At 43.7% G+C, this 23,524-nt stretch overlaps 1 protein-coding gene across 2 annotated transcripts in view; it reads right to left on the minus strand.

Annotated features, from left to right (window-relative positions):
- The window catches only part of DRAM1 (DNA damage regulated autophagy modulator 1), a 90,543-nt gene extending 80,302 nt beyond the window's left edge, over positions 1–10,241 (minus strand). Inside the window, exon 1 of one of the 2 annotated variants that reach the window (XM_019918286.3) lies at positions 9,359–10,241. In XM_019918286.3, the coding sequence (XP_019773845.1) occupies positions 9,359–9,489 (131 nt within the window). In that variant the 5' untranslated portion in view covers positions 9,490–10,241. The remainder of the gene's footprint in view (positions 1–9,358) is intronic. The other variant, XM_019918285.3, reaches the window with a different exon arrangement.
- Between the last annotated feature and the right edge of the window lie 13,283 nt (positions 10,242–23,524).

Below are 23,524 nucleotides of genomic sequence, written 5' to 3' on the forward strand. Positions count from 1 at the left end.
GTAAATTGATATGGCCACTATGGAGAAGAGTATGGAGGTTCCTTAAAAAAGGAAAAACAGAACTACCATACGACCCAGCAATCCCACTCCTGGGCATATACCGAGAGAAAACCATAATTCAAAAAGACACATGCACCCCAATGTTCATTGCAGCACTATTTACAATATCCAGGTCATGGAAGCAACCTAAATGCCCATTGACAGACGAATGGATAAAGAAGATGTGGCACATATATACAATGGAATATTACTCAGCCATAAAAAGGAACGAAAGTGGGTTATTTGTAGAGATGTGGATGGACCTAGAGACTGTCATACAGAGTGAAGTAAGTCAGAAAGAGAAAAACAAAAATCGTATATTAACGCATATATGTGGAACCTAGAAAAATGGTATAGATGTACTGGTTTGCAGGGCAGAAATAGAGACACAGATGCAGAGAACAAACGTATGGACACCAAGGGGGGAAAGCGGTGGTGATGGTGGTGGTGGTGTGATGAATTGGGAGATTGGGATTGATATGTACATACTGATGTGTATAAAATGGATAACTAATAAGAACCTGCTGTATAAAAAAAAAATTAAATTAAAAAATTAAAAAAAAAACACGCATGATAATATAAGCTTGGTCGAATACTGTTCTTTAAATCATTGGATACACGTGATTCCATTACTCTGAAGCCTGGGGTCATGGTTTACTGTGGGGACTGAGATGCTGGCAGTATGCAAAATTATCTGCATGCCCAAACAGTTTTATTAGACTGTCCTAAAATCCTAGGCCCATTGCTTGGAAGATTAGTCAGGACCTAGAACCAAAAGCACTTAATGCACCCGTATAAGGAGACCATTACTTCCTTTGTCTTCATATTTAAATATATTATTTAAAAAAAATAAGTATGATAATAAAAAGTCATTCCAGGGAATTCCCTGGTTGTCCAGTGGTTAGGACTCGGTGCCTTCACTGCCATGGCCAGGGTTCAATTCCTGGCTGGGGAACTAAGATCCCACAAGCCACATGGCCAAAAAAAAAAAAAAAGTCATTCCATTTTATTACTTTAAATTATTAGGGCTAACTTTTTGGCAGCTTCACTCAGTGATTATTCTAGAGTGGGAGGTACCCTATAGCTATATCAACTATTTTTTTTGAGGTGTGGTTGATCGACAATATTATATTCAACTAGTTTTAAATTTAAAAAGAATATCCTGATCATAAATGCAAAAAACTTGCTCTTTTCTCACTCTATTCACATGCAGTTGCCCTCTATCAACCCAAGTTCCCTCTTTGTTCACTCATACAACATTTTTAAAATACTGTTAAACAACATTGTAAAACAGCTATACTCCAATAAAAATTAATTTAAAAAATTTAAAAAAGGAAGTTTAGTGAGAAACAAGCTGGTCTGCCATCGCTAGGTCAAACTACTTCCATGTAGTTTTAACATTTTAAGAAAATTTAACTAAAGATTTTTGTAATCAAATTTGATTGTTTAGAGGAAATTAATTTCTTAAATACCTATATTAATTTATTAATCAGAAAATCAAATTATTGTTATCTTGAAACAGCTATTAGTTTCAGGAATAGAATAACAAGATTAAGTTGTCCTTAAAGACTTGTGGAAAAAAGTTTCAATGTTCGTATTCAATGTTCGTTTACACTAAATTTTAAATTCAGTGTAAAAAAAATTTTTTTAAATACTGTTAAGCATCTCCTATGTGTTGGGAACTGTGTCGGGTGATGAGGATACAAAGATGAAAAGGTAATTCACTACCTTCGAGAACCTTAGTATCTAACAAAAAAATTCAAAGATTCATTGATTCAACGTTTAGTTACTGATTGCCTTCTATGTAACAGGCAATTTTGTAGCAGGGGGAATGCAGTGGTAAGTAAAACAGAAAAAGCCCCTTCTTTGTGGAATTACATTCTGTGGGGGGCAATAAAAATCGTCTAGGAGTGGGACTTCCCTGGTGGCACAGTGGTTAAGAATCCGCCTGCCCGTGCAGGGGACACGGGTTCTGAACCCTGGTCTAGGAAGATCCCACCTGCCGCGGAGTAACTAAGCCCGTGTGCCACAACTACTGAAGCCCGCGCGCCTACAGCCCATGCTCTGCAACAAGAGAAGCCACCACAATGAGAAGCCCTCGTACAGCAACAAAGACCCAATGCAGTCAAAAACAAATAAATTAAAAAAAAATTTTTTAATCGTCTAGGAGTGATGAATGCTGTGAAGAAGAGGCAAGCTGGATAAGAGGACAGAGAGAGACAGATGAGCCACCCACTCGAGACAGGGTAATCTGGGGAGGGTCCTTGAACAGAGATCTGAATGAATATTTGGGCCAGGAAAATTACAAGCAGAGGGAAGAGCCAAGTCAGAGGCCAGAAGGTGGCAATATATTAGAGCAACTGCAAGGAAGGAGGCGTGGCTGGAGGGGAGTAAGCAAGGACCTGTGTGCACATGGGCGAGGGGGTCATGGAGAGCCCCGTGGGTCATGGTAAGGACTCTGAATGTTACTCTAAACATGATGGGAAGCCACTGAAGGCTGAGAGCAGGGAAGTGATATGAAGTTGATTGACGTTTTTAAAGGATGTTGCAAAAAGACTATGGATGGGCAGGCATGGACCAGGGAGACTTAGGAAGTGATTTCAGTAGTTTATCAAGAGAGGACAGTGGCTTGGACCAGAATGGTAATGAAGAGGGAGGCATAAGCGGTCAGATTCTGAAATTTTTTCTGAGGAGAGTCTCTAAAAAAAATAATCCCTGCTTGGACTATCGCTGCTAATATTACAAAAGGAAAAAAACATTTCCTCAGCACTTACACTTGCCTTCATCTTATTTGGTCTTCAGAATATTATAAGGAAAGTACTTATCATCATCTTAAAGATGAAGAAACTGAGTCTTAGAAAAGAAACTGCCCAAGGTCACAGAGGGGGAAGCCAAGCCATGTATCTAAATGGGGAAGCCAAGCCATGTATCTAGAGCTGTCTAATTTCAACGGACACAGTTCAGAACTCTCCTCTGCTGTGCTATATTCTTTCCTTTTATGATAAAATATCATTTCCATGTGAGTTTACAGAACTGTTTATCTTACAAGCGGGTTCACACCAGTGATCCCTCCTGCAGCCATTACCTTAGTAAGTTGTCCTTGGCATGCTATGCCTCTACAATGCATGTTCTTGATGGACTGAAATGCAATTACTGTCAGGGAAAGAGGACTGTTCAGTGGACCACTCTTTTTTAAGTTGAAATTGAGCACTTAGGTTTAAAAATTGTCATCAAGACTTCTGAGCGATACTCTACTGCCTTTTAAAAAGTAGAACTAGCAGAAGAAAAACATTCACAAGTTTAAGTCAGTGAGAAAAATAAGTATTTTATGTAATTAAATGACAATGAAAACTTTAAATGGAGGAGAACTTATATATATATTTACAGTTGACTCAGAAGCCAAACAATGCTACAAGCTGCAAAAGTTTAGGATCTTCAATGTTCTTACTGTGTTTTTCATAGAATTAACTAATTTGGGCAATGCTTTTTGATAAAAATATTAAGCTATAAATTATCCTTTCTAAGCTATAAATTATCATTTCAAGGATGACACTTTTCTAGCTCAAAGTTTTAAATGGCATGCCTGCCTTTTCGTCTTATGATACTGTGGCTTAGATACTGTGAGGTAATAATCACTGCACTATAAAGACTGAAATGTCATTAACATCATGTGAGAATATGTGACTCTGTACCCAGAGACCTCATTATCCTGCTATTTATTATCCTGAATCCCATTGTTGCAGCTGAACAGGGAAGCAGAAGTCACCATTGCCTGAAATTCAGTGTAGTTAGTGATCAAAAGAGTTGGTTTAAGCAGGAAGCCATCAAAAATTATACGGATTTGGGGGGCGAGGGATAAATTAGGAGTTTGGGATGAACAGATACACACTAATATATATAAAATAGATAAATAACAAGGACCTACTGTATAGCACAAGGAACTATATTTAATATCTTATAATAATAACCTATAATGGAAAAGAATATGAAAAATAGAGATATAGGCATATGTATAACTGAATCCCTTTCACACAACATTGTAAATCAACTACACTTCAACTAAAAAATAATAATAAAAAAATTATACGGATATGTACACACCACAAATATACAAATGTACAAACATTCATTTGCCTACGTGTTGATGTGGGCCAAGGCTGTTACATAAGTACGAGTCCACCGTATGTCCTCCTGGCATAAAAACCACATCTACTCTGAATCATCTCATTTCCAGTTTTGGTGTCTTTAAAGTGGATAGAGGGCTTCCCTGGTGGCGCAGTGGTTAAGAATCTGCCTGCCAATGCAGGGGACACAGGTTCGAGCCCTGGTCTGGGAAGATCCCACATGCAGCGGAACAACTAAGCCCGTGGGCCACAACTGCTGAGCCTGTGCTCTAGAGCCTGTGAGCCACAACTACTGAGCCTGTGCTCTAGAGCCCACAAGCCACAACTACTGAGTCCACATGCTGCAACTACTGAAGCCCACACGCCTAGAGCCCATGCTCCACAACAAGAGAAGCCACTGCACTGAGAAGCCTGCACACCGCAACAAAGAGTAGTCTCTGCTTGCCACAACTAGAGAAAGCCTGTGCACAGCAACGAAGACCCAATGCAGCCAAAAATAAATAACCAAAAAAAAAAAAAAAAATATGAGTGTCCCCCTGTAAAAATCTAAACTAATGCTTTGAGGTTGATTTTTATTTGTCCTTGGTTTTCACATCCTTGCATTAATGGTTTCATAATACAGAAACATCACACTATGTTATTCCAACTTGCTAAATTTGGTGGCTGTTTGAATCCCCATGCTTCTAATTTAATTTTCTGATAGGAAACATCCATTTGCCTAAAAAATAAATTCATATAAAAAGTTAATGCCAAGTTTAGAGATATTACCTTTGGGAGAAACTGGGTAAAAAAATACATGGGATCTTTCTGTATTTTTTTTTATAACTGCATGTAAATCTATAATTATCTTAAAATTAAAAGATTAATTTTTTTAAAGTGTGGCAGGAGAAGTCTTATTTCCACCCTTTTTTTCCATCAGCTAGGGTCTTGCTGACCATGGCCACCTCCCTCCATCATACACAGATAAACCATTTTTATTAGTTTCTTCATGCAAGCAAATACAGATACACATTATTCCCCTCCCCAATGGTAGTATATTTTGTTTGCATCTTGCTTTTTTCCATGTAACAATGTAATGAAATTCTAAAGAGAGTATTCTATGTAAAAAGAGCTTTCGTTTGAGATATTCTTGGGTAAATCATTTATTAAGCCAGTCCTCTACTGATGGACATTTGTATTGTTTCCAGCCTTTTGTTATTAAAAGCCGTGCTATGAATATACTTTAGATATTGTATTTGTGTCATTTTGATAAATAATGCCCAAGTCCCTCCATAGAGATTGAATCACTTTACATTCCCACCAGCAGTGTACAGGAGCCTGTTGCCCCAAAGTCTCACCAATAGAATGTGCTATCAAACATTTGGGTTTCCGCCAATCCAGTAGATGAAAAGTGAGTTTTTTTGTTTTGTTTTGTTTTGTTTTCAGCCGGGCTGGCAGCTTATGGGATTTCGGTTCCCCAACCAGGGATCGAACCCAGGCCCTCGGCAGTGAGCGCCTGGAGTCCTAACCACTGGACCACCAGGGAATTCCCAAAAGTGAGTTTTAATTTGAATTTTTATTCCATTCATGAGATTGAGCATATTTTCATGTGTCTAAGAGCTATAGGCCCACTTGTCCCAAATACTGAGGAATAACAATGTTATCAGAAAATATCTGATAAGAAAGCTGAATTTGGTTGTCCTACTGCAAAGGGGTTCTTCCACAGTTCTGGATCTTATTTAAAATGCAATGGCTAGTGGTGATCATTTTTTAGTGTACAAAGATACCGAATCACTATGTTGTATACCAGGAACTAACAAAGTGTTGTAGGTCAATTATACTTCCAGAACAAACAGAAAAAGATCAGATTTGTGGTTACCAGAGGTGGGGGTGGGGAGAGGGGACGTTACATGAAGGTATCCAAAAGGTACCAACTTCCAGCTGCAAGACAAGGAAGTGCTAGGGATGTCACGTACAACATGAGTAACGTAATGAACACTGCCGTATGTTAAGAGAGTGATTCTTAAGAGTTCTCATCACAAGGAAAAACTAGTTTCTTTTGCATTTATTTAGTTATTTCATTTTATTTTATTTTATTTTATTTTATTTTTTTGCGGTACGCGGGCCTCTCGCTGTTGTGGCCTCTCCCGTTGCGGAGCACAGGCTCCGGACGCGCAGGCTCAGCGGCCATGCTCACAGGCCCAGCCGCTCCGCGGCATGTGGGATCTTCCCGGACCGGGGCACGAACCCGTGTCCCCTGCATCGGCAGGCGGACCCTCAACCACTGCGCCACCAGGGAAGCCCTACATTTATTTTGTATCTATATGAGATGATGGGTAGTCACTAAACTTATTGTGATGATCATTTCATGATGTGTGTAAGTCAATCCGTGATGCTGTACACCTTTAACGTATACAGTGCTGTATGTCAATTATAGCTCAATAAAACTGGAAGATAAATAAATAAACAAAATTGTAAAATGCAATGGCTCTTACTTAAAGTGTTCAGCGTTGTTAAAAAACATCAGAACATCAGATTGGCTGAACAATGCCTTCGCGTTAAAGGGTGCTCACCCTAAATATGTCCAGATCACTGACCAACCACCAGTGACTTTACCGAGCCTTCCCTAAAGGGCTCTGCCCTACCCTGGAGGGAAGAATAGCAATACTCACAGTTGAGCACCCAAGACATATTAATTCAACAAATATCGAGAGCCTTCATGGATGTTACATTCCAGCAAACGAAGACAGATGATCAGCATAATAAATAAGTAAATCATACAGTTTGTTAGAAGGTAATAGGTGCTATGGAGAACAAGACTGGATGGGGGTGTCAGGAGCACTAAGGTGCAGTGTTAAATAGGGCCATCAGAGCAGGCCTCACAGAGATAATTGAACAAAGAAGGAGGTAAGGAAGAACATTCTGGCATAGTAATAGCCAGTGCAGAGGCCAGGAGGAAGAGGTGTGCCTGACATGCTCAAGACCCAGGAAGGAGGCCAAGGAGTCTGGAGGGAAGTGGAGGGGGGGGGCGGGTAAGGAAGAAGAGGAGGCATCAGAGCAGAGATGAGTTAGAGAAGTACGGTCTGGGCCAAACGGATAAATCTGGAGTTAATCCCATCACGTCCAGAAACTTGCCCTTCTAATCTTGCCCTTGCCCTGGCCTCAATGACTTAGTTTTCTAGGAGGCAGCAGAGGCAATCCAGTGCTCCAGCCAGAGCAGACAACCTAAAGGCCCCAGGCACACTTAGGCAAGCAATCATGTGTTTGTAGGCTGAAGGCTCCCGGCAGCAAGGGAACAATCTCGTGCCTTTTTCTCCTGTTATTCCACTTTTTCCTGAAAGTTTCCTTTCCTTGCTAAATTTAAAACCTCTTCCTTGGAATGTCTGTGATTTGAGCATCTTACAAGTAGTTGGTCCTGTCAGCTCATTTCCCCATTTCTGAATGTCTGGTAGCTCACCTGGAGGTGGTATTAATCACAACTACATCAGACACCTCTACAAAGACTCAAACCCTGCCTCTGATCGCCTAGCCAATGTGTACCAAATACTACCTGCCCCTGACCTTCAAACTGGCAACAAACACAGCTGCTATTTACTCAATAAAAAGCATTACCAGGAGTGAACTCTTGCTTTTAACATCAGTCTAAGAGGATCTATCCCACTTCAGATACAAGAGAAGCAAGACAATGGCACTTGGGACAGAGACGAGCCATGAGAAACCAAGCCGAGGTTTCTGCAGGGGCACCACGCCTGATGGGAAAGTTTCCTCGATGCATGGGACGCCTCATCTTGCGTGGGCAAAACCACCACCATTACTACAGATTTGGTTCTGTGTACTATTCTGCATATCACTTGCTTCCTTGCATCTTTAAACTGTAGTCCCCTCTTGCTTCACTTCGTTTCCCCTTTCTCGCCTACAAAAGAGATTATAGAGCATTGCTCACCAGGCGGAATGGCTGCAAAAAGAAGAGGCCCTACAACCTCTATAATCTCTACAATCCCTACAATAATTAAGCAGTAACCTTGGGTGTCACCAACTTTATAATGCCCTCACCAATCAATACAGACCCAGAGCGGTCACACCACTTGGATAAGGATGGATTCTTCAAATGTTTAAGGAACGCCATTACCACAGTCAAGGCGCAGAGCTGGGAGCCACACGAAGAGGATCCAGACGCATGTCCTGGGCACTGATAAAGTGACTCTCAAGAAAGGTAGAGGCCAGACGTCCCTGGTGGCACAGTGGTTAAGAATCCCCCTGCCAATTCAGGAGACACGGGTTCGAGCCCTGGTTCGGGAAGATCCCACATGCCATGGAGCAACTAAGCCTGTGCGCCACAACTACCGAGCCTGCGCTCTAGAGCTTGTGAGCCACAACTACTGAGCCCGCACACCACAACAAAGAAGAGCCTCCGCTCGCCACGACTAGAGAAAGCCCATGCGCAGCCACGAAGACCCAATGCAGCCATAAATAAATAAATTTATTTTAAAAAAATTAAAGAAAGGTAGAGGCCAAAACTCATGAAAGACGAAATGGTATAATGACAACACAAGAGATGTCACCAACTGTTGACAATTTGAAGGCCCAGTACCCAGAGGGATCTTGGGAAGCTCCATCCAAGAGAGCTTAAAGCATCTTCCAAACACCACTACCAAAGGTAGCATGGTGTTGCTTCTGGCATGGGAATCAATCTGGGTGTGAGTTCTGCTTCCACCATTTCTTAGCTGTGACATCAGTGTCACACTGATGAATTTCAACATCAGCTTAAACTTAGTTTCCTTGCAAGAAAAATGAGCCAGACAGCCACTTCACGAGGACGTTGGGAAGCAGGAGTGAAATACGTGAGCTGTTCTAGCATACACCTGGATCTGCCTCTTACACATTCAATGAGTGGCATCCAAAAGGATCCATCCTTGTTTCAATACCGCCAAAGCGTCTTCCAGAGATTCTGTCCCATACCCAGTCTCAAGGTTCTCCTGTGCATCCTCGATGGCTCCTGACGCCACTCTGCTCAGTGTTCGGGGTAAAATCAGAACTGCTCGGCTCCTACCCCCTGCCTCCCTGTACCTCCCAGGAGCGCCCCCTCCTGGTCGTCAGTGCTCCATCTTTCTGCAAGACGCCCCAGCTGGGTCTGGACCCCTTCCCTCGGCATCAGCAGTGCTCTCCCGCGGTGCCTCTGCCCCGTCCCGCGTCCTGCCTCCCACCCGGCTCCTCACCTGATGTAGGGGAGGAAGGGGTTGACGTGCCCGGAGAGCACGGCGACCACGTAGGAGATGATGAAGGCGGCGGACGACCAGGTCACCAGGAGGAAGGGGATGAGGGCCATTCCCCTCAAGAAGCACAGCATCGCGCCGCCACCAGGAGGGCGCTGCGCTCTGCGGGCCCGGAACGGGGGGCTGCTCTGCGCTGCTGGGAGGCGGGGGCCGCGCACGTGCCGACCCGCGGCGCGGCGGCCACGGCGCGAACAGCCACGGGCGGCCGGGAGGGAGGCTCCGCGACGGCTGGGCAGGCCCGGCCCCGGAGGTAGGGGAAGCGCGGAGAGCGGAGAGAGGCGGCGGGCTGCGAGGAGGCGGCGCGGGGGTGGGTGGGGCGCGGGCGGCCCGGGCTTGTTGCGAAACGAGTGAAGTCACAAAGCGGCGGCCCCGCCGACCGCGAACGCTACGCCGGGGCTGCGGGACCGCGGGGCGGGGGGCGGAGGGGGGGGACCGGCTCCTTTCGCTTTTGGTTCGGCCTCCGGGCGGGGGCAGCGGCGGGAATGCCCGCCCAGACGGTCCCAGCCCGCCCGCCGCCCTTGCCCTTGCGCAACTCCGGGGAAACGCATCAACGCCTCCCGGCCCCTCTTTCCCTCGGGGTTTCCGGGGTGCCGGGCCTCGAACCTCGACGGCTTCCTCTCCGTGGTCCCGCCGCCCGCGCGTGGTGACATCCACCCCATCCCGCCGCACTGCGACGGCTGCTGCTGCCCCTGCTGCAGGGGTCCGGGCAGAAGTGTTCGGTGACGTTCGCCAGGACACGGGGCACGGATGCGGCACCCACGTGGATGGTGTCCACCTGAAAACCGAGGGGAGTGTATAGGCGGGTGTTTGCGAGGGCCGGGGGCCGAGCCTGGACGGCCCCGGTGCTGCCCACAGTGCTGCTTCCCCCCTACCCCGCCCCAATCCCCCTTCCACCCCGCACAGCGGACTCTTCTTTCCTAGAAGTTAGGTTTCTCTTTCTCTCATGGATCAGGGTTAGCCCAGGCTTGGAGCCTGGTGAGTAATGGGGACTTGATACATTTCAAACCCTGTGAAAGGGATTCGTGTTCTGAAGGCGCTGGCGGGCACAGTGATTTTGAGATACAGGTGAGGGATTCTGAGCCCAAGGTATGTGAGGTCACTGGTGATTGGTAACCAAACGTGGGTTTGTTTTAGCCACCTTAACATTTCTTGAGTGTCCTGTCCTCCTGCTGGAGGACAGGATACAAAGATTAAATAGTTTCATGGGGTCTAGGAGACTGACATGTCAAAATAAAATACATTGTATGGAATATTAAATAAATATGAGATTTAAAAAAAAATAGAGCTGAGAGGCTGGGGCCAGTGCTCGCATGAAGAGCCAGGTACGTGTTCCTGACAGATAGTAGAGGTTTTTAAAGTAAATCATTGCTCTTCAGGCAAAGAAAGGTGAGACTACCATTCCAGTCCAAGGAAACAGCAGGAGAAAATGCACAGATGGTGAATTGCCTGTTTTTCTGGACCTAGAGAAGTACCCTAGGGGACTTCCATGGCGGTCCAGTGGTTAGGACTCCAGGCTTCCACTGCACGGGGCACGGGTTCCATCCCTGGCCCGGGAGGATCCCACATGGCCGGTGGCCGAACTGAATAAATAAACCATTAAAAAAAAAAAAAAAAAAGAAGCGCGCTAGTGTAAGGCAGGGAATGGAGAGGTGGGCAAAGAGGCCACATCACCTGAGCCCTGCTAAGAATCTTATTTGTTTGAACATATGGACACCAAGGGGGAAAGTGGCGGGTGTGTGGTGGTGGTGGTGGGATGAACTGGGAGACTGGGATTAACATATATACACTAATATGTATAAAATGGATAACTAATAAGAACCTGCTGTATAAAAAGATAAATAAAATAAAAAATCTTTTAAAAGACTAAAAATGTACAAAAAAAAAGAACCTTATTTGTTTGGTTTTGGTTTTGGTAGTGAGGAAACAGGAACATGGACAGACTTGTATTTCAGGAAATCACTGAGCCTGTGGGGAAGTGACCACCATATCCAATAACACAGAAGCTTTTAATTAAGCTTTTAAAAAAAATCACAAAAGTTGCCATCCTTAGTTATCCACTGTAGGTCTCTACTTAGGTTTCTGCATTCTGAAAACCCACCAACTTCCCTTGCTTGCTTTTCCCTGTCCCCTCCTGCTTCCCCTTTCCTACTCTACAACTGATCTGATTTAAAAAACCCTCCCTGAGGCAGAGGAATTACGACATCAAATGGAATTCACCTGATCATTTTATCTTTCTGTTGCTTATGTAAGTCCCTTAATCCAACTGGCTAATCACTTTTAACACAAACATACAGGAGTTGTCTGACTATAAAGGCAGAAAGAATAAAATAAGTATGGATACATATATATATATTTAATATAGGTATATAAGTGTAACTACCTGCATACACATACATATGGTGTCAAGCAGCCCTAAGGAGCACAGCGCTGCTTTCCTTTCAAAAAGCTTCTGATACCGTAGATCTTTTTTTTTTTTCAAGCAAGGGATACTTTATTTTATTTATTTTATTTTTGTCTGCGTTGGGTCTTTGTTGCTGCACAGGCTTCTTATTGCGGTGGCTTCTCTTGTTGTGGAGCACAGGCTCTAGGCACGCGGGCTTCAGTACTTGTGGCACACGGGCTCAGTACTTATGGCTCGTGGGCTCTAGAGAGCAGGTTCAGTAGTTGCACACGGGCTTAGTTGCTCCACAGCATGTGGGATCTTCCCGGACCAGGGCTCGAACCCGTGTCCCCTGCATTGGCAGGGGGATTCTTAACCACTGTGCCACAAGGGAAGCCCCTTTTTTTTTTCTTTTAAATATTTATTTGGCTGCGCCGGGTCTTAGTCTTTAGTAATGGCATGCAAACTCTTAGTTGTGGCACGTGGGATCTAGTTCCCTGACCAGGGATTGAGCCCAGGCTCATTGGGAGCCCGGAGCCTTAGCCACAGAACCACCAGGGAAGTCCCAATACTGTAGATCTTATGACACCCACTGCTTGGAACGGTAAAGTTTGTATGGTAAGAAATGCAAAAATCCCGAAAAACAACCTTACTGGTGAAGGAAACCAGATTATGTCACCCCCAAATATGCCTCTTTGACATACTGTTTTGAGCCGAAGGCAATTAGGAGCAGCGAAAACAGGAAAAGCTCTCTCTACCCTCCTCCTTTCTGCCTAAAGACAAAATATAAATTGCCTTTGCTGGAGGTTCTAGACTGTTAGCCCAGAGATGACACCAAACAAACCTCACTGTTAGTTTCCCCCAATATATTACATTCCCACAGTTTCCCGCCCTTGGAAGCCTTAAAACGCTTTCCTTTGTCCCGTCATTTCTATACAAATTTATTTTTTCTTTGTTAAAATGCTATATACACCCAAGTTCTAGCCATCTAGAACATCTAGCCCTTTGAGTTACTCATCCCTGAGTTTCTCCCGTGCATTTGAGATATACATATTAATAAACTTCTGTTCATTTTTCTGTTTTTTGTTGACAGAGACCCAAGCTGAGGACCCAGAAGAGTAGAAGAAAAGAAATTTTTTTTCTTTCTCTACACTGGGTAACTTTAAGATGTATAATATAATAAATATTGTGCATCTCCCTTTGAAATGATTCTGACTTTCTGTCAAAGGAAGTCACACTGTCTCAAAGTAAGGGTCTCAGTGGACTGTCCTTTTGAGGATGAAGTCATTCTTCCTTGATGATCATCATTTATTGAAAGGTAGTGATGGGCTTCCCTGGTGGCGCAGTAGTTGAGAGTCCGCCTGCCGATGCAGGGGACGCGGGTTCGTGCCCCGGTCCGGGAGGGTCCCACATGCCGCAGAGCGGCTGGGCCCATGAGCCATGGCCGCTGAGCCTGTGCATCCGGAGCCTGTGCTCCGCAGCGGGAGGGACCACAACAGTGAGAGGCCCGCGTACCGCAAAAAACAAAAAAAAGAAAGAAAGAAAGGTAGTGTTGTTCTGATCTAAATAATCCTCACACCAAAGCTCAGTTATCATCCCCTTCTCATGGATGAGGAGACTGAAGCTCAAGGTCATGCAGCTAATGAACAGAGGTGCAGAATTTGAATCCAGGTCTATCTGACTCAAAAGCCTGTAACCCTAATAACCATTGTAAGGACTGTCTCACTCTTCTAATTCCTCAAACTCCAGAATTACAGAAGGAAACTCCTTAAAATATATAGTTATCTAGGACTTCCCTGGTGGCATAGTGGTTAAGAATCCGCCTGCCAATGCCGGGGACATGGGTTCAAGCCCTGGTCCAGGAAGATCCCACATGCCGTGGAGCAACTAAGCCAGTGCGCCACAACTACTGAGCCTGCGCTCTAGAGCCTGTGAGCCACAACTACTGAGCCCACATGCCACAACTACTGAAGCCCGTGCACCTAGAGCCTGCACTCTGCAACAAGAGAAGCCACCGCAATGAGAAGCCCACGCACCGCAACGAAGAGTAGCCCCCGCCCACCGCAACTAGACTGTACACAGCAATGAAGACCCAACACAGCCAAAAATAAAATAAATAAATAAAAACAAATAAATAATATATATAGTTATTATTAAATTTTTGTATATGTATATTTATGCATGGATATATTATGCATTTTGAAAAACTTACCCAATATATAATAACAACTGAGAAGCATCCATAATTCCCTGACAATAAGTCAACTTTCTCAATTTTCTAATTTCTGTTTGGCTTTTTCTCATAGGAATATTCAAAATCAAATCGTAGTTGCAAATTTGTAGCTTTTTTTTTTTTTTTTTTTTTTTTTCTTTTTTTTTTGCGGTACGCGGGCCTCTCACTGTCGTGGCCTCTCCCATTGCGGAGCACAGGCTCCGGAGGCGCAGGCTCAGCGGCCATGGCTCACGGGCCCAGACACTACGTGGCATGTGGGATCTTCCCGGACGGGGGCACGAACCCGTGTCCCCTGCATCGGCAGGCGGACTCCCAACCACTGCGCCACCAGGGGAGCCCATAGCTTGATTATTTTTATGTATCAAATATCTATTCCATGTTGTTACAATCTTCGAGTTACCACTTTTACTCTGTATTCATCCATTGAATTAATGAACTATAATTTGTTTCACTGCCCCCAATGTTAAACACTTATGCTCATCCAGATAGTTCTCTATTTTAAATAACATTCTACAAACACTTCAATTTTTTCTGCTTTTCTTTTTCCTGTCCTTTTCACACATAGGATTGCTCTGTCAAAGGACAATACAAATATTTTAAAATCCCTGTTAACATTCTAAATTATATAAAAGTACTGTACCAATTTCATTGCTTCGATAACCTCACTGTTGCAGTTTCATCATATATCACCTCCATTTCTGTATTCTTAGTGTTATCTACTACAGTAGCTATAAAACACTGCTTGCGGTATTAACTTATACTTGCTTTCAGAGCTATAGCTCCTTTATTTCATTGTTGTGATAGATCACAAGTTACCCAGTGCAGCACCCATTTTCCCTTCCTCCTTAGTAGTAAATTCCCAATTTAGAGTGGACACATTCTGCCCCATACAAAAGGATCAGATTTCTCACCTTCCCTTGCAGCTAGGGGCAGCCATGTGATGGTTCAGACCTACAGCATGTAATAAGAATCCTTGGGCTTCCCTGGTGGCGCAGTGGTTGAGAGTCCGCCTGCCAATGCAGGGGACATGGGTCCATGCCCTGATCCGGGAAGATCCCACATGCCACGGAGCGGCTGGGCCCGTGAGCCATGGCCGCTGAGCCTGCGTGTCCGGAGCCTGTGCTCCGCAACGGGAGAGGCCACAACAGTGAGAGGCCCATGTACTGCAAAAAAAAAAAAAAAAAAAGAATCCTTATGTGATATAAGAAGGCTGCTTAAGGGAAAATGACTTGCAACATAATGGGATGGCAGGACTCCAGCAGCCATATTGGAGTATGAAGTCACAAATTTGAGGAGAAAGGCTCTAAGTGAGGACGGTGGAACAAAAAGGTGGTGGCCTAGTCCCTACTGATCATGGAGCTGCTGGGGCAGCCCTGGATCACCTAGCTCTGGGCTTCCTTTATGTGAAAGAGAAATAAACTTCCATCTTACTTAAACACTATTATTTGGGTAGTTTTCAATACAGTTGACCCTTACGCCATCCCCCACCCCCAGTGGAAAATCTTATAACTTTATTAGTTGGTCCTCTGTATTCGTGGTTCTTCATCAGCAGATTCAACCAATCTTGGATCATGTAGTACTGCATCACATATATATTGAAAAAAAAAATCCGTGTATATGTGGACTGGTACAGTTTAAACTCATGTTTGTTCAAGGGTCAACCGTACTTCCTACATTAGTTTTTTTATTGCATCCCTTTCATGATGTCTCTAAATCCCAGGTACCCAGTTGTTCAATGGGCCATATTCCTAGAAAATTGAGTATAAAGTCATTTTCCTAAATACCATCTTTAAAATACTATAATGAATGCTCTTGTAAATTATGCCATCATGTATCCCATCTGTAAATCTGGACGTGCATATGCTGAACTTGCTTAAGAGCCTTGCTTATTTCTTCTACCAGCTCATGATAATTTTACAAACTCAACCTGCCATCGTTTTGTTACCCTCTTAAAGTGTGTTTTTACATCCCTGGAGTTCCCACTTTAATACACCACATTGTTATCCTGTATTGATTATTAGACATTGTACTTGAAGAATTACTTTTAGAAATAATTTGAGGTGTTGATGATATTTCTCCAGAGAGTATTTTGTTTACTTCATGTTGGCACTGGGGACGTTTGCTATTCACCATCATGCAGACCTTATTTTATGGCTCGAGGTTTTCTATGCCACGTCCCCCCTGCCCTGCATACGCCCCACTCCAGATACCTTGAAGCCAGACCTGCAGTGTGTATGAGAGCTGGTTATTTCTTGCTCACCCTTACTTTGGACCCACAGCCCTGGTCTCCAAGGCTTAAATCCCTTACTTAGAAGATGGTTGAAAGCGCTTTTCAGTGGCCTTTCCTCACGGGCCGATGCCCCTGACCAAATACAGTCCCAGAGCTGGGCTCACTCCTCTGGATTCTATTCTTTTTGGAGATCTTGGCCCAATAACTCCTCATCCTTTGGTTAAATCTGATGCTTTTAAGATGTTTCTATATTTCCCCAGATTTTTCAGTTGCCTGAATTTCCTAGTCCAACGTTGTTAGAAGCAGAAGCTGGGGCACTGCATTAGGTCCATTTCTTTTATGAGGATAAGTTGTCATGTTCTTGCGAAAGCAACTTTTTAAAATTCACAGTTCAGGAGCTTGGTCACTTGTCATTACTCAGCTCTTTAATTACCAGATAAGAGTACAAAAATTAGCACTGCTAATTCCATTTCCTTTACCATTCTTTACTTATTCTATGTATTTTGATTCACAGGCAATAAAAACCTCAATTATTTCTCTCTTCTAAAAGCTGCAGTATCCCCTCTCCGTGAATGTGGACTGAACTTAGTGACTTCTGAGGACTAGAGTATGGAAAGAGAAAAAAGGTATCTTTACAGAGGAGAAATCTGGCAGACAACACCTTAACCAGATCATCAAAGTTAACATCGCCCGTAATAAACTGCTACTGTATATATTGATATAACAGGATATCATAATATGATGTGATGAGAAAGTACTTCACCTCTGTAGTATTTTCTCCAAAGCCATACCCCCCAGTCTAATTGTGAGAAAACAAGACAAACCCACATTGAAGGTCATTCTATAAAATACCTGATTGGTACTTTCAAAAGTTTCAAGGTCATGAAAGACAGAAACTCTCACAGACTAGAGGGACAAAGGTAACATGATATCTAAACGCAGTAGGGTGTCCCAGATTGGATCCTGGAACAGAAAAGGGACCTTAATGGAAAAACTAGTGAAACCTAAATTAAGCCTATAGCTTAGTTAATGGTAATATGCCAATGTTAATTTCTTAGTTTTGACAAATGTACCATGGTTACATGGTACATGTTAATATTAGCGGAAACTGGGTCAAGGTTATATGGGAATTCTCTGCTCTACCTTTGCAACTTTTCTATAAATCTAAAATTAGTCCAAAATATTTATTAAAGTTGCAGTAATATATTTACCAAAACTCAATGAGATCTCATATTTAAAATCGCATACTTCATTAGTCTCCTTTTGACAACCATATTACTTTTCTCAGTTATATTGTAGAAGCAGAGAACATACAGTATGCCTAGATGTTCCCCTAGAATGAAAGATTCCTGCTTCTTTTCCATTGTCTAGTTCTCGCTGGGAAGTGGTTCCTCAGGCAAGGACTTCCCTTCCTCCTGGCCGCATCAGGACTAGCTCTTGCCAATGGAGGTGGTGAGCCATTTCCCAGTATGGGCAGTGGGTATGCCTTCTTCACTTTCTTCTCCCATCAGCTGGCAGTATGCCAGCACCCACGATGCCCTTGGAAGCCACTTGTTATGGATAGAGACTATCAACCTGGGTCCCTGAACAACTTTGTGAAGCAAAGAACTGCACCCAAACCCCAATCCCCAGCCATTGAAAAACACTGGTTTGGGTCTTTACAGAAATGAGATACTAAAGCCTTTGAGATTTCTGGGTTTATCTGCTACAGCAGCTCACGTTTCTCAACATATACATACACTTAACTTGCCTCTCCCACCTTGTTTAACTCATCTGAACGGGGTTGACTTCACATGGTAACTCTAGATTCCCAGAGAAGGTCAGGCAGAGGTTAATAAACATTGCTATGAACAGCAAACACAGGAGAGCTAAAGTGAATAAAGACGATTGTAATTCAGTACATTTATTTATTTATTTATTTTAATGTGTGGGGTTTTTTCTTTTTTGCAAATTTATTTATTTTATTTTATTTTTGGCTGCGTTGGGTCTTCGTTGCTGCACACGGGCTTTCTCTAGTTGCAGCGAGCCGGTGCTACTCTTTGTTGCAGTGCGTGGGCTTCTCATTGCAGTGGCTTCTCTTGTTGTGGAGCACGGGCTCTAGGCACGCGGGCTTCAGTAGTTGTGGCACGTGGGCTCAGTAGTTGCGGCTCGCAGGCTCTACAGCACAGGCTCAGTAGCTGTGGCTCATGGGCTTAGTTGCTCTGCGGCATGTGGGATCTTCCCGGACCAGGACTCGAACCTGTGTCCCCTGCGTTGGCAGGCGGATTCTTAACCACTGCGCCACCAGGGAAGTCCCGTAATTCAGTACATTTAAAATCAAATCAAAATAGTATATTTTTCAATGAATGGCAGGGCCTCAGGACTCATCCCACCAAAGAGGATGTCACCATGCTTCTCCTTCCAAGAGTCTCTGGAACAGTCAAGGAAATTTATGTGAACGAATGTGTGTAACCATTGCTCTGAAAAGAAAAGGGCTCACGTACTAAAGTGTACCATCTCTTTAAAAAGCACCATCTGGGACTTCACTGGTGGTCCAGTGGGTAAGACTCTGCGCTCCCAGTGCAGGGGGCCGGGGTTTGATCCCTGGTCGGGGAACTAGATCCCACATGCATGCCATAACTCAGAGTTCGCATGCCACAGCTAAGAAATCCGTATGCTGCAACGAAGATCCTGCGTGCTGCAACTACGACCCAGTGCAGCCAAAATAAATAAATAAAATTTAAAAAGCACCATGTATAATTTCTACTCTCCCTTTTACGATTCAGAAGAAACTTAAAATATGCTCGTAGGGGTAGGGGTTAAGTAGAATCTCTTTTCTATATTCCTGCTCTGGCAAAGGGGCGTTGTCATAATAGGGGTGTCACAACTCCTGGTGTCAGTCACCTTTTGAGTGACCCAACCCGTGTGTGTGTGTGTGTGTGTGTGTGTGTGTGTGTGTGTGTGTTTATTACAGGGCAGGGATCCCTGAGCTGTGAATGGATTCTGGGCCCTGTTCCCAGGTATGGAGAGAAGTCACCTCTGTACACAAAGGCAGGAAATGTTACACAGTGAGCCAGATTTTTCTGGTGCCTAAGCTATACTCACTTGTACATAATTAACCTTTAAAGATATACTGTTTGTTTTCTTTAAATTGTTCATCTGGCACCCTTTCTTCAGGGTACTCTCCTAGAATACCTAGAAAGGGGATTCTTTCTGCTTCACTCACTGATCTATTCCCAGAGCTTGGAGCAGTGCTTTGACATAGGTGCTTAATAAATACTTGGTGAATGTATTCACCTCAGCAATGACCTTCTTCAGGAAGTCTTCCCTCTGTGCCACTCCCCTGTATCAGGAGGCATCCTGGGCTACTTCCGTTACATACTTCACAATGTAACTTTTCAGTCTACCCACTAAACTCAAAACTTTGTGAGCAGGAACTAAACCTCCTACATTTGTATCTCCAGTGCCAAGCACTATGTTTTGTGCTGGTCTCAGCCTATCAATAACCAATGTGGTTGGACCGGCCCTTGTGGTTATTATGATTGCAAGATGCCCTTCAGCAATAACCATCAGGAAACTTTGAAAAGATAAAGTGTTATTACTTATAAGACCTGGAAATCATATAGCACACCTGTGAGGTCTAAGGGAAAAGAGAGAGAGAGAAAGAGCATGCATGGGACTGGGTTCTCCTTTTACTGGGGTGGAATAGATTACTGCAATTTAATAAATATTTTGGAGTAATTATAGATTTATACAAAAGTTGCAAAGATAGCACAGAGCAGGAATATAAATTGAAGGAAGAGAAAAAGATGAATAGTCCAAACGGTCAGTTATTAAAATCAATCAAGATCTCAAAAACAAAGGAGCTTGGCTCTTTATTTAGTCTGTGGCTGGTAGTATGCTTATTTGAGATGGCCATCTTCGGATGCCTTGGTGATCAAAGCTTAAGGCAGGGGACTTCCCTGGACGTCCAGTGGTTAAGACTCCGCACTTCCACTGCAGGGGGCGAGGGTTCAATCCCTGGCTGGGGAACTAAGATCCCGCATGCTTCATGGCATGGCCAAAAAAAAAAAGCCTGAGTCAGGCTGTTGCATTACAAAAAAGAAAAAAAAAACGGTCAGGGCTTATACTACACACTAGCACAAAATAAATGTTTATTGAAAAAATATGTACCAATGAATGCTTAATACTGATTTAATACTATTGCCTAGAGAATCTGGTCTTTATACAATCGTACATACCATCAGCACATTAGCATCTCCTAAGAGGCACTGTTAACCCCATATCACTGAGTACAGAAATCAGAAAGGCTCAGCAAAGGTTTAGAAATTCTGGCTACTCAAAGGGAGAGAAACCAGAGCACTTTGTGGGAGTGATACCTGTTCATTACAAGTTACTACAGGTTTGGGCAATGGTACCAGAAACTTCCTCAGTATCATCATATTTTCTGGCAGATGTTTTTAGGCTCCCAGGGTTAAGGAAGAAAGAACATATTTGAGAAATTTGGGGATTTCCATGATGACAATGAGAGTGAGAATTTCTTAAAAATTTTAAGAGTTCAGTTTTTCTTTCCTTCCCCTTATGAATAGTTTCGAAATTAACTTGCAAATATAGCAACTCATATGATCTGACTTTCTCAGTTTAGCTAATCTTAAATCTCTACATATATAGGGTTTTCTTAGGAGGTGCAGTTCATGCTTTAGTTGTCGTTATCTATGGAAAACTGAGGTATATGCTCATGTTGACCATGATCTCGTGAATTTATTTCTGTAGATAAAGATATTACAGGGAAGGGGGAAGAGGTTTCGTCAGCTGTTCTGATGTAAATTGAACAAGATTTGAAATTGGCTAGGAAAATGACAAAAATACCAGGTCAGCAGAAAATTGTTTGCCTCCCACCCACCTGAAAAAAAAAGTAATTTTTTTTTAGCCATACCACATGTCTTGCAGGATCTTAGCTCCCTGACCTGGGATTGAACCCTGGACCCACCGCAGTGAAAAGCACCGAGTCCTAACAACTGGACGGCCAGGGAATTCCCAAGAAGTAATTTTTTTGAAGGAGGCATTCCTTTCATAATTCTTTTACTTACTTACTAAGTTAATTAATAATTAATGTTTTATTGAAGAACCAATCACCCAGGATTTGTAGTTAATTCATTCAACAAACACTGAAGATGTACAAGTTGTCAGATGTTGTGTTTTGTGTTTAAGGATACATAAAGCAAACAGTGCCTGAAATTAATGACTCCGTGTTCAAATGAACTTGGTTTGCTTGGGGGATGAAAAGTGGTCCTGGGTGACTGGAACACATGAAGATAAGGCTGGGAGATGCTGGGATGACATTGTGAAGGGATTTACATCCATATGATAGAGAGATTGGGTATAACCTGGAAGAAACCTTCAAGAAAAAGGCAAAAGTTCTGTGAGTAGGGTGGTGTCATTATCAGATTTATTCTCTGCAGGTGAAGGCTGCTGCAGGCGTTGGGTGGACGGACTAGAGATAGCAGTGGGGATTAAGGATAGGTGGGTCCTTTTAAGAAATGCTAATGACCTAATCTAAGGCATTGGACTGTGGATGGAGAAAAAATGTGGTGGCCAATTGAATGAGTGGAATAAGAGAAGAGTTGAAATGCAGTTGGTTTCCTGCTTGAGAGGCTCACTGCCTATATTAATCATGAACTGAGCCCGGGAACAGAAGTATGATTATGAGTTTGGTTTTAGATATAACAACGGTTTAATGACTAGTTTAAGATGCTTCTAGGAAACCTAGGTGAAGCCAACTGACAGGTAGATGGAAACTGACTTAGGTGGCATCAGTGGACCAGGGCAGGGGGGTACATTATTAAAATAGGTGAGACCACCAAGGGAGTAAGTGCTGCTGTGACATCAAGCACAAGAAGGAAAAAGATTGGTTTGGGCAGATAAGCAGTCAGTGAACATCGCTACATGAAAAATGTCAGTAGCATGGTACAAACAGAAGTTAGGTTGCACTGGACTGAGGACTGAAGGCACTAGGTTTAGACTTCCGATTCTAAGAGGACAGGTAGAGAAGTACATGATTACAAAATGGGAAGATGCTCACACTGATGGGTTTGTTGCGGGAAGGAGGACCCCTTCCAGGGCCCGAGAGCAGGCTCTTGCCTAATGCTCGGAAATGAATTGTCCGAGGAGACACATGTGCTGACAAAGCAAGAGACTTTACTGGAAAGGGACGCCCAGGCGGAGAACCGCAGGGTAAGGGAACCCAGGAGGACTGCTCTGCCACGTGGCTCGAAGTCTTGGGTTTTATGGTGATGGGGTTAGTTTCTGGGTTGTCTCTGGCCAATCAATCTGACTCAGGGTCCTTACTGGTGGTGCTCGTATCACTCAGCCAAGATGGATTCCAGCGAGAAGGATTCTGAGAGGTTGGTGGGACATATGGACTGTTTCTCCTTTTGACCTTTACCGAATTCTTCCAGCTGGTAGTGGCTTGTTAGTTCTGTGTTCCTTACCAGGACCTCCTGTGGTAAAACAACTCATGCAAATGGTCACCTGGCCAGGGTGGGCGGTTTCGGCCAGTGGTTGCCCTAACAGGTTAGGACAGAGTCCAATCTGAGGACTGATTAGCAGAGGAAGTAAGTGATGAAACAAGGTCATGGAGGAGCAGGAGGAGGGAATGAACAGGAGCAAAAGTGTGTTTCATTTCCAGGAACTTTTTGAGTTTCTCAGTCTCAGTCATGTAATTTCAGTGCCTGTGCTTAGATTGGGCATAATGACACCGCACACCTCATCTCAGATGGGATTGGATCTCATCCAAAACTCAGACTGGGACTTGAACCCAAGGGCTGGGACTCCAGCCCGCTGTCTTTTTTTTTTAATTTTTAAAAAATATTTATTTATTTGGTTGCACCAGGTCTTAGTTGCAGCAGGCGGGCTCCTTAGTTGTGGCATGAGAACTCTTAGTTGCGAACTCTAGTTCCCCGGTCAGGGATCAAACCCAGGCCCCCTGCATTGGGAGTGAGGAATCCTAACCACTGGGCCACCAGGGAAGTCCCTTGAACCCATTGTCTTAATTGAAATCCTCACACATGGTCTCGGGACTTAATGAAGCTCAGGTTCTTTATGTCTCCTCACAGAAGGAACTCAGGGAGAGGCAAAGTAATAGGAAAGAAGTAGATTTATTGAGAGAGATACTCCATAGACAGAGTAGGGGCCATCTCAGAAGGTGAGAGGCCCTGAAATATGGGGGTGGTTAGTTTTTATGGGCTGGGTAATTTTATAGGCTAACGGGTGTGAGGTTTATTCCAA

The sequence above is a fragment of the Tursiops truncatus genome, chromosome 11, assembly GCF_011762595.2.
Source record: "Tursiops truncatus isolate mTurTru1 chromosome 11, mTurTru1.mat.Y, whole genome shotgun sequence".
In the NCBI taxonomy this organism is placed as follows: Eukaryota; Metazoa; Chordata; class Mammalia; order Artiodactyla; family Delphinidae; genus Tursiops; species Tursiops truncatus.